General features: G+C 44.6%; 1 protein-coding gene across 1 annotated transcript; it reads right to left on the bottom strand.

The window, feature by feature from the left end:
• Positions 1-4,953: 4,953 nt before the first annotated feature.
• LOC106747294 lies at positions 4,954-9,273 on the bottom strand. The gene is made up of 2 exons (XM_014624689.1): positions 5,443-9,273; positions 4,954-4,974 (listed from the first exon to the last, which is right to left on the bottom strand). The coding sequence occupies exons 1-2, from the start codon at positions 6,154-6,156 to the stop codon at positions 4,954-4,956; spliced, it is 735 nt and encodes a 244-aa protein (XP_014480175.1). The 5' UTR covers positions 6,157-9,273.
• Between the last annotated feature and the right edge of the window lie 439 nt (positions 9,274-9,712).

Genomic DNA, 9,712 nt, shown 5'->3' with positions numbered 1-9,712 from the left:
ATCAATCTCATTATTGCGGCTGTATCGGTGTAAGATGAAAAATTTTTATCATTATTTTTTTTTCGTTGTTTGCACTTCGCTAGATTCGTTTTCTACATAAAAATGAAATAAGTTCAAATCGCTGCGTTTCATTACAATACGAGCGTCATCATTAACGCGTCCGATGTGCAAAGACGTTACGGCAATGCTCGACAAAGCGCGACCGATATTACGTTCCATCATCAGCATTCACCTGCTGCTGAACAGAATCTGCCGCGGAGACATTTTTCGCATCGTCGCCGTCGACAACGATTCTTCGTTTTTTCACAATTTCATCGACGATGCGTTTGCGACGTAATTTTTTTTTCTTTTTTATTTTTTTTTGTATCATTGTTACTTTACCACTATCGGACGATCGCGTTCGATTCTTTTTTTTTAATCTGACAGTCATAGACAATGAAGACGACGTTTCGTTTTCTTCGTTGCGTTTGAGCATTACATCGCTGACATTTTCGCTCGAAATTCCACGACTGTACACGCAAGAGACGGATGTTTTAAAAAACCATAAACATTTGACACAATCGACAGAACTTTCAAACATCGTCAGTTTCGCAGGAGAGTAATTTTTCTTTGATTTTTCTTTATTTTTTTCGGACATGATGTTTATCGGCAACAATAAAGAACAATGTTCTTACAAGGGAGAATCGCAACTCTTGCGATCCACATTAATTGCTGCGGTGTCTTTGGCGAATACGGTTTGCAAAGTTCCGAAATACATCGTTGACGAATGCGCTCGTTTTTTGGAACTGATAGGTATAGACGCTGATGTTACGGCGCTGTACGATACGATAACGAACAAAAAATTATTGAAGTTGGCATGCGAAGCTTACGATGAACCGCGAGTGGAACGCAATATGTTCGGTGTGATGTCGTACGTTTTGGAAAATCCATTAGACAGAATGGTGTATACAATGCTCACGGTGCAATCGTTGACTATGATTTACAACACGTACAAACAATTCGCGACTGTTGAAAATTTGAAAAGATTAGGATGCATCGTGGAAATAGTGGAGAATTTACGTTTGTGTGGAGAACGTGATTACGAGTTACACAATGATCTGATTATGATAAAAGAATCGATAGGCATCGATCTTGCAATAGGCACCACATTAACAACGGTGCTCAATCGATTCGACGAAAAAAAGTTGAGAGAATTCGAAACTTTTTCCGCAGATGCGATTGAAAAAATATTCCATTCTATCTCGCGTGAAATATCGCAAATTAAAAATCAATGGAACTGTAGAATCAACGACGATGGTAACGTCGCGGTCAAAAAAAAGAATCGCAACATCGAAGAGGGTCGAAAAAAACGAAAGATTAGCAATAATTAAACCATGGTTTCGACCACTGTCTCGTTGAATAATTTGCAAGACGAAGCGGCGTGTTCGTTCAATATATCGCTTATTCGATGATCGTTCAATTCAAATAACATTCCACATTCGAAGCACACAACGTTGCGTCCGTTTCTCGCGAATCCTTGTTCGACCAATCGAGCTACCGTGATCGGAGTGAAATATGCGGATCGTTCCAAACTTGCAGTCTCGCCAATTCCGTAACATTGGAAGGTACGCATTCTATCGGACCAGTGTTCGAATGCTCTTCGCGCAGAAATTGCGGCATATTTTTTTTCGAACGGCTTGCCCTCTCGTCTCCATCCGCAAACGTCTCGACAAATTTCCATCGATGTTTCTTCCGTTGCTTCTTTTGCAGCTGTAGTTTTCGCGACAACGGCAGTTTCGATATTGCTGCGACGATCCTCCGCCGATGGAGACTGTCGTCGCCTCTTCGAAACTTCGACGGTGTATTGGCATCGAGATGACCATTTCAAATGTTCCAATATCGGAATGTCGTGAACGGTTCAACCATTTAACGCAATATTGCAGTAGTGACACTTCACCGTATCGTTGGGTCCTGTATAATAAAATCCAGATAATGCCATTTCTTCGATAGAAACACCGCGCTCGTAGAACACTTCGAATCCTGCGAAACTTTTGATCCTATCAGTAAAATTTTCCATATCGCCGTATGACATGACGATTTATGCACGGATTCACGCGTATTTGCGCAAAAATACGCGTATGTAACGTTGGGACCAAATCGCCAAAAAATCAGTTGCAAACTTTTCTCTACGAAGTTCGTTTAATAGGCGGCGTCAGAGATTTATCGACTAATGTGAGTGTTTCACCTCATACTTTACTCGAAGCACGTAATGCTATTGCTTTTATGGGATCGCGTCCCTTTTTTCTCGACAGATGGCAGAACGTTCGATTCGCAACGTTACTTACAACGCACTCGACGATAAAAAATATCCTCGATCCCTGGTGCAGATGGACGATTCAAATTTTTTCGACGCTTCGGAAGTAAAATTGAGCGAAGTTGAAAATTGGTTGGATATTTCATATCCAACCAATGCTCTGTACTATACTTTGCGCAAAAATACGTTACATTTCACCACTGTCGATATGATGAGCGCTTTGTTGCGCGTTCATTCGAAATCAAAGTCACTACCACACAGCGAACTCACAGCAACGATCGCGGCTACGATATTAGAACTCGCAGCTGCGGATTCTCGTTCGTTGATACGATATTTCAAAACGGTAGACGACGCAGTTCTCAAACCGAACAAATCGTCCTTAAGTATATCTCGTCTCTCTTGCAACGACCTCATCTGGGCCAGACTCTAAACTCGAAACGATCTAATTGAAATGTTGTACCGCGTTCTTCAAAACTTAGACGCGTACGATTGTTGCGCGGTAGAATGCAAAACATCGCGCGATTGTGCCAGTTTTTTCGCATTTCGAGAAACGCGATCCGGCAGGCAACTGTCGACATGCGATTTGACGGTTATTATATTCGACAGAGTGGCTTCGTTTATTCAGCGAAGAGAAAAAAGAGACGAATCGTTCCGAATATCTCGCAGCTTTGGTTCAAGCCGGTGCTTTGTGTCTATCGATACCATTGTCAATATTCTTGTCGAATCACGAAATTCAAAGCATCGTGCGAAAAAGTTCACATCTGTCGTGCTGGAATCCGCTTCGTTGCGGCGTCATTGGAAACTTGGCAGCTCTTTATTTTCGCAATCATCAACGCGATACAAAGTTTGAAATTTTTGAGGAGAACGACAGTTATTTACACAACATTGGTGCGATGCACAGAGAAGAGTGCGAAACATCACTAAATCGATTGTCGAAATGCCCTAAAAATTTAATACTTTTTAACGAAAATAACGATAGAAAAAAAATTGCATCTTACGAAATGCAAATATTTTGCATCAAGACAGAAACCGCATTTATAAACACTTTGCTTTATATGTACGATATGAGAGAACAATACTTTGAATTGTAAGCGTTAGTAGTTTTTTTCTTTTCGTTCGGGCGTTGCAATGTGGATAGATTTTCTTAAATACGTTTTTTGCATCGTCATCATCGTGGCTTTGTGCACATTTCTCGTTGTAACTTTTGGTTTGACAAAAAATACGACGAACCTTCCGATAATTAACGCTGAAACGTTGTATCGTATTTTATCACGAGAGTATGGAAATGAAAAAAATGCCGCGTTTTATAAATACACCGTATATGATTTCGAAAAGAAATGTTTAGTCACACTTTCGACAGATGGAAAACGAATAACAAAAATCTTTGAAGAAAACCATCGCGCGAAACTGTTACGCGCGTACATCGTGGCTCGCACGACGTGAATGTGAAGAAATTGCAATCATTGATGAATGATGTACGTGTTAGCAATGCGGCTTTAAAAGGCGTCACAATTACATACAACATGGAAAATAAAGATCGAACGTTGGTATTGTCGTTGTGGGACGAACGGAACTCTTTTGTATGTAGCGCGCGACTCAACGCTCCATCTAAAATGCGTTTCACGACGATGGATAACGACGGTACCGGTGCTGCTATTTCAACAAACGACAACATAAAAAAAATAATCATGCTTAAAAGGGACTCGCCGTGCAAACGAGCGATAAATATCACAGCGAACGTTTCTTTGAGGGATTACGAGGAAAACTACTTGTCCTCGACTACATCAAAACGAGTTAATAGAAACATCGATATCGACTCAATACCTGATTTACGATGGATTTGCAAAGATAACGCGGATGACAATCCGAAACTAAGATTGGCTGAAGATTGGGAGAGGGAAAACGAGTAAAAAGAGACGGGCAATGAGTCGAGTTATCGAGAGAAAGGCAGTGAACCGCGAGTCTTCCAACGTCAGTTCGTACCAGTGTCGCGTCCGACAACGACGTCTAGGAGTGAAAACGATGACCACGTTCGCAATGTTCGAGCATATGTACGAGGTACGTACGAGTGTATAAAATCTCGCAAATTTTTTATAAATTTGATGTTTCCATTGTTTCAGCCTGTCGATTTTTTATCTCAGAAAGAATTGACATCCGTGGCGATGTGGTGTCGCTGTAAAGATTACACATTCACGTCGATTCTGCACAGACACCGCGACAGATGTCGGATCGTTCGCGCACCTCGTTGAACGATGGCGCGTTTGTGATGGCTGTGCCTTTTTCGTTTTTCATCGAAGAGGCGACACTGAAGAAACGTATGTTGGAAATTTCGACGAATTTGCGACGTAAAAAAAAACAACATCATCGATCAATTTCTACCAATATCGCAGAGATCTCACAATTATGCCATTCGTTCATCCAACATTTTCGCTCTGCGATTTATATGCGTGGTGCGCAATTTGTACGAAATAGAAACCATCGAGTGTATGTTTCCCGTACCGTCATCGAATAATAATTTCGCAATCGATTCGTTCGTTAAAATCGCTAGTTCAACAACGGACGTCACCGCTGCTACCAAGCATTTTCCAACTTTGCGTCAAAGTCCGGACAATTTGTACGAATTAGCTTCTCTTAAAATTGTTTTGTCGTACGGCATAGGTTTAACGATCGACGAAGCTATTCTAAAACGCGTGCCAACACACGTCGAAACAATATCGAACTTGTTGCGACTCAGTTCCGCCGAATTCGCGGTACGATTGGCCAGATGCGTAGATATCATAGCCACGATGAAATGCAACGTCACTTTGTACGTATGATGATGGAAAAAATGAAAATAAAAAAACAACGCTAAACAATTTGCATATTTGCTTCATGAACGAACCATTGTTTCTCCGGAATGCAATGCAGCACGTTCGAATCGTAAAGTCCCGATACATTCGAGATCGCTCTCACGGTTCCATTCGGACAAGTTCAATCGCGATAACTCGAGTAGTTGAGCAAGGTTGGTTACAAACCATGGGCGCCGGGCGGGGTGCGGGGAGCGGGGAAGAACTGAATCCTCCCCGCTTCTCGCACCCCGCCCAGCGCCCGGGTTCAGTGTCGCTCCGCGAGATGTCTTTCGTGTTGCTCCACGACACACGTGCGCGTACGTCCACCCGATAGGTGTACACCTTCGTTCGTAATCCGACGAATTCGCTCATGACCGCGCCGCAATTTTCGTCCTTCACAAGACCGGGCACGCAGTTGTTCGCGCGTGGCATATCGTACGCATTGGCCGTCGGGTAGTCGAATCGCAGTAGAGTGCGCCACATACACTCATACGAATTCGTCGTCGTCGTGTTTGTGACGATGTGATAAATCAGACTGTCGGTGTCAGTGTACAATAGACGACAGTACAACGAATCGTTATTAGTATTATTATCGTCGATGTGGCGATACAGCGGCAGCATATAATCGTAGTGAAATTCGTACACGCGCGTCTTCGAGATCTCAAGTACGTACATGCCCACGTATATCGGTTTCGTAAATTGTACGCGCAGTCGGCGCAACTCCACGGCCATTAGATCTTCGGAAAAGATGCTCCGGCTGTGGAAATTCGGTTTCGCGATCAGCGCCTCCGCGCCGTAACGTCCGTCCCAGCGCGTCACGAGACGCACGTCCAGGTGTTCGCGCACGTTTTCCATGGTTCTGCCGAACACCGCGTTGTTCATGAGCTTGTAGAGATTATTCTCAAACGCGTTGGACGCGCCGATGCGAAAGCCCGTGTTGAGTTCAACGTAGCCACGGAGCCACGGTGATTGCGCGAATCGCAAGGCGCGGTGAATTCGCGTCAGGGAGAGTCCGTGCGCGATGCATTGCTGCATACATCAATAGTGAATGACGTAGCGCGATTTATCCCACAGTGTAGCCAGTAATTTTTTGTTGTTGCTGCGGCTACGCTACCGGGCGGGCATTCGCGCGTCGGGCAAAACGGAAGATCCTCATGCGCGTCGTGCAGTTCGCGCGGATACGCGATATCGACCTCCAGGATATAACCGATCGCTGAATTCGACGAAACGGACGTTACGTCGAGGCGCGCGATATCGATATTGTCGAGCCAATGAAAGTCACCGTAAGGCAGGGATTCGGACATTGCCCAGCCGTACAGATTGTTCACATCGTAATACATTAGATACGACTCATGAGACGCGTCTTCGCTGCTGCTGCTCGATCTGTCCGACATATATCGATTGTTGGCGCGCGCGTATCTGTTCGAGCATTGTCTAAGTCCGCCGCGTATACCGCGCTCTACGAACAGCATCATGTCGATGTCGGTCAGTAATTCGAGACGCACATTGGTGTGTTTCAGCATGGCGTCCCACGTGTAGCCCGGCAAAGTGTAATAATGTGTCGGGTCTAAGCCGTAACTGTCGGTGCACACGTGGCGAAAGTTCTCAAAGATATCGGTCAGCAGCATCACGTCAGTTTTCAGATACAGGTCGCTGTATTCGCCGAGATTACATACGTCGAATCGTCTCCACACGGTCTCGGCGTGTTCGTAGTCGGCCTCGCTGACAATTTCCTCGCTCAACGAACTGTAGGAAGCGTCGCGTGACGGTAATTCGGTTTCCGTTAATCGCGCGGCACTGTCGACCTATTCGTACGGAAACACACCTTTGCGTATGTGCAGTGCGAAATCACTCGCGGTTAGGTGCGAGAACGTCGATCGTGTCGCGCGTAGTTTATCCTTGTCGAGAAACGACGCCAATTTATCGAGGCTTGTACTGAGAAATCGGAACGAATCTACGAAACGTAGTTTCACCCGCTGTCTCCACTTGTCGCGTGCGCACTTGATGTTTTTGTGAATGATGATGTTTCGTGAAAGACAGGTACCTTTCCTTGTTGATCGGCATGTTGTAAGCGCAACGATAAAATATGTCAAAGACCACGGGGTCACGGCTCCGAATTACCAAACGTCGCTATGCAGAAATGCAACCTGGCATTCCTGTAATAGAGATATCGAAATCAGGATGGTCAGCATTTAGATGACGCTGACACATCAACACCGTCCCCTCCGATTAAATCATAGGACGAGGATAAAAGGGGACGTAAGACCGGCGCGGCAGCGACTCAAATTCTCAACTCTCGGATACCGATACGCTGTCGGACGCGTACGCGATATTGTAACGAGCGACTCAAATTCTCAACTCTCGGGTACCGACACGCTGTCGGACGCGTACGCAATATTGTAACGTGCGACTCAAACTTTCAACTCTCGAGCACCGACACGCTGTTGGATGCGTACGTAAAATTGTATCGGGCAATCAAGTAATAAACGACCAGTTCAGTTTTTATCAATCACAAAGCACTTTATTAAGTATCGCGCCTCACCACCTCCTCCTGCTCTACCGCGCTGTGCCGGGCAACCCCACATTACCGCGACGTTTCGGACTCGCAACAGGCAGCAGATCAACGCTACCTTCAAACGAGTTGGCTATTCGCTCGATTATAAAGTGTGCGTCGTAACCCGATAAATTGTGAAAGAACACGGGGATGATGTGCGAATTGCGATAATTGAGATTGCAGTGTGAGTGTGCGGGGCCTCGGTAACGACCCGTTAGATGACAATGATCGCGCACTCGGGTGTCGCCGTCCGATTCGAATGGTCCACCGCATATGTGGCAGCGCGCGTCGACGCTGGCGAAATCGCGTTCCTCTGTCGGGGTTAGTTTCTTCATAGGTTTGATGTTTGCGGATAGTAACGTGTACGCGCACTCCGCGATCGCGCCGAGTTCGTCAACGAACCAAGAGACGCAATCGTCTCCGCGACGAAAGTGATTACCGGAAGCGAGTTCGTCGTCGTCGTCGTCGAGTGCGCAGCACAAATAATAGCCCACGCTGAACGCTTTGTGATGTTGATATGCGTAAGAGCCGCTGTTGACAACGGGGACCTCTCCGTTGTTCTATTTTTCCAATATGCATTCCATATCCGCATAGATAACCAATGGCAGGCGTTCCTTTCTGCCGTAATTGCGATGAGAGAGCCATTTGTCCTCGTTATCTGGCAATATGATGGCACAATCGTTCATGACACCGCAGTCGACGCTGTGAGCGATCAGTTTGTCACGCGTGTAGAAGTAATTAAGACATCTGTAAGATAAAGAAGAAGAAGAAGAAAAAGGATACATTTTGTATTTAAAAAAAAACACATTTATTCCTTCCTCGGGTGAGAGGAGGAGGAGGAGATATCATCGTACCTTTCGCAGATGTGTTTCCTTCGCGTATTTCGACTTAATAGTGATGATAGTAATCGAGACAGATTTTTTATCCACGCGAAATGACCTGTGACGCGAGTATTGTCAGTATCATTATTATTATTATTATTATTATGTCGTGGTGTTGTCAGGTATAATAAATTCACATGAACGTCTCTTTTGTTGTCAGCGAGGCGCAGAGGAACGATATCTGTGTTCTTTTTCTTTCGTCCACCTTCTCCCTCTGGAGGAGTGAACACATTAACGGACAGTTCATTAAAACGTTCGAATCGCGCGATTTGTTTCAGGGTCATCGGAAACTCGATGCCATTGAGTTTCAATACTGTTGAATAATGCAGATATTGGCTGCATCTCTCCGTGTGATGATTCACCGGATAGAGAGCGGCGGTCACCGCCCACGCAAAACACGCGTTATCGTTCGTGCGCACGTTAACGATTGCATTCTTAGCTTGATATTGCACGATATTTGTATCCAACATCGCGCACGCATAGGATTGTATTTGTTAATGTTTACAAGCAGATTCAGAATGCGCGATAACGCCCAATCGCTGTCACGTTCTTGAAAATCTTCCAAAGACGTTCAAATTCTATCGATTACGTGTCTGGTGTACCAATCGTCGAGATCGGAGGTACGAAACAGCGGTTGATTTTTCGTAGGAATTTCTTTAACAGTGATGTTGGGTTGTGCGATAAATTCACCGTTAAATGTAGTATTTACCAGGTGTAGAAATATGAAAGCGGAATTTTTTGTAAAAATTACACATCTGTTGTTCGAAAATGATAAAAAATATTTTATTCAAAATAATGTCCATTGCTATTTATATATTTTTCCCATCTCAACGGCAGTTTATGAATGCCACGCCAAAAAAACATTTCTTCTTTTGAAGCGAACCAGCTATCGAGCCATTTTCGTACATTTTCATACGAATTAAAGCGTTGTTCAGTGAGAGCGTGTCCCATTGATGCGAATAGATAATAATCGGACGGAGCCAAGTCTGGAGAATAAGCCGCATGTGTTAGTATTTCCCAACTGAATGCCTCGATCGTTTCCCTGACTCGTTTTGCTGTGTGTGATGGGGCATTATCATTGAGCAAAATAACTTTCTTTTGTCTTTTTCCATATTCCGGTCGTTTTTCACGCAATGCTCGATTTAAATCGATCATT

The sequence above is a fragment of the Dinoponera quadriceps genome, unplaced genomic scaffold (assembly GCF_001313825.1).
Source record: "Dinoponera quadriceps isolate SergipeBrazil2010 unplaced genomic scaffold, ASM131382v1 scaffold2368, whole genome shotgun sequence".
Lineage (NCBI taxonomy): Eukaryota > Metazoa > Arthropoda > Insecta > Hymenoptera > Formicidae > Dinoponera > Dinoponera quadriceps.
Note: the sequence above shows the minus strand (reverse complement) of the source record. Positions and strands in the feature narration are given on the sequence as shown.

Bases quoted from the DNA above. Each gene is read 5' to 3' on its own strand.
- LOC106747294 (XM_014624689.1), bottom strand. From the start codon at position 6,156: ATGCAGCAATGCATCGCGCACGGACTCTCCCTGACGCGAATTCACCGC. The intron at 4,975-5,442 runs GTACGCGCACGT...CACGCGTTTTAG, and splicing joins TGTACACCTATCGGGTGGAC to AATAGCTTCGTCGATCGTTA.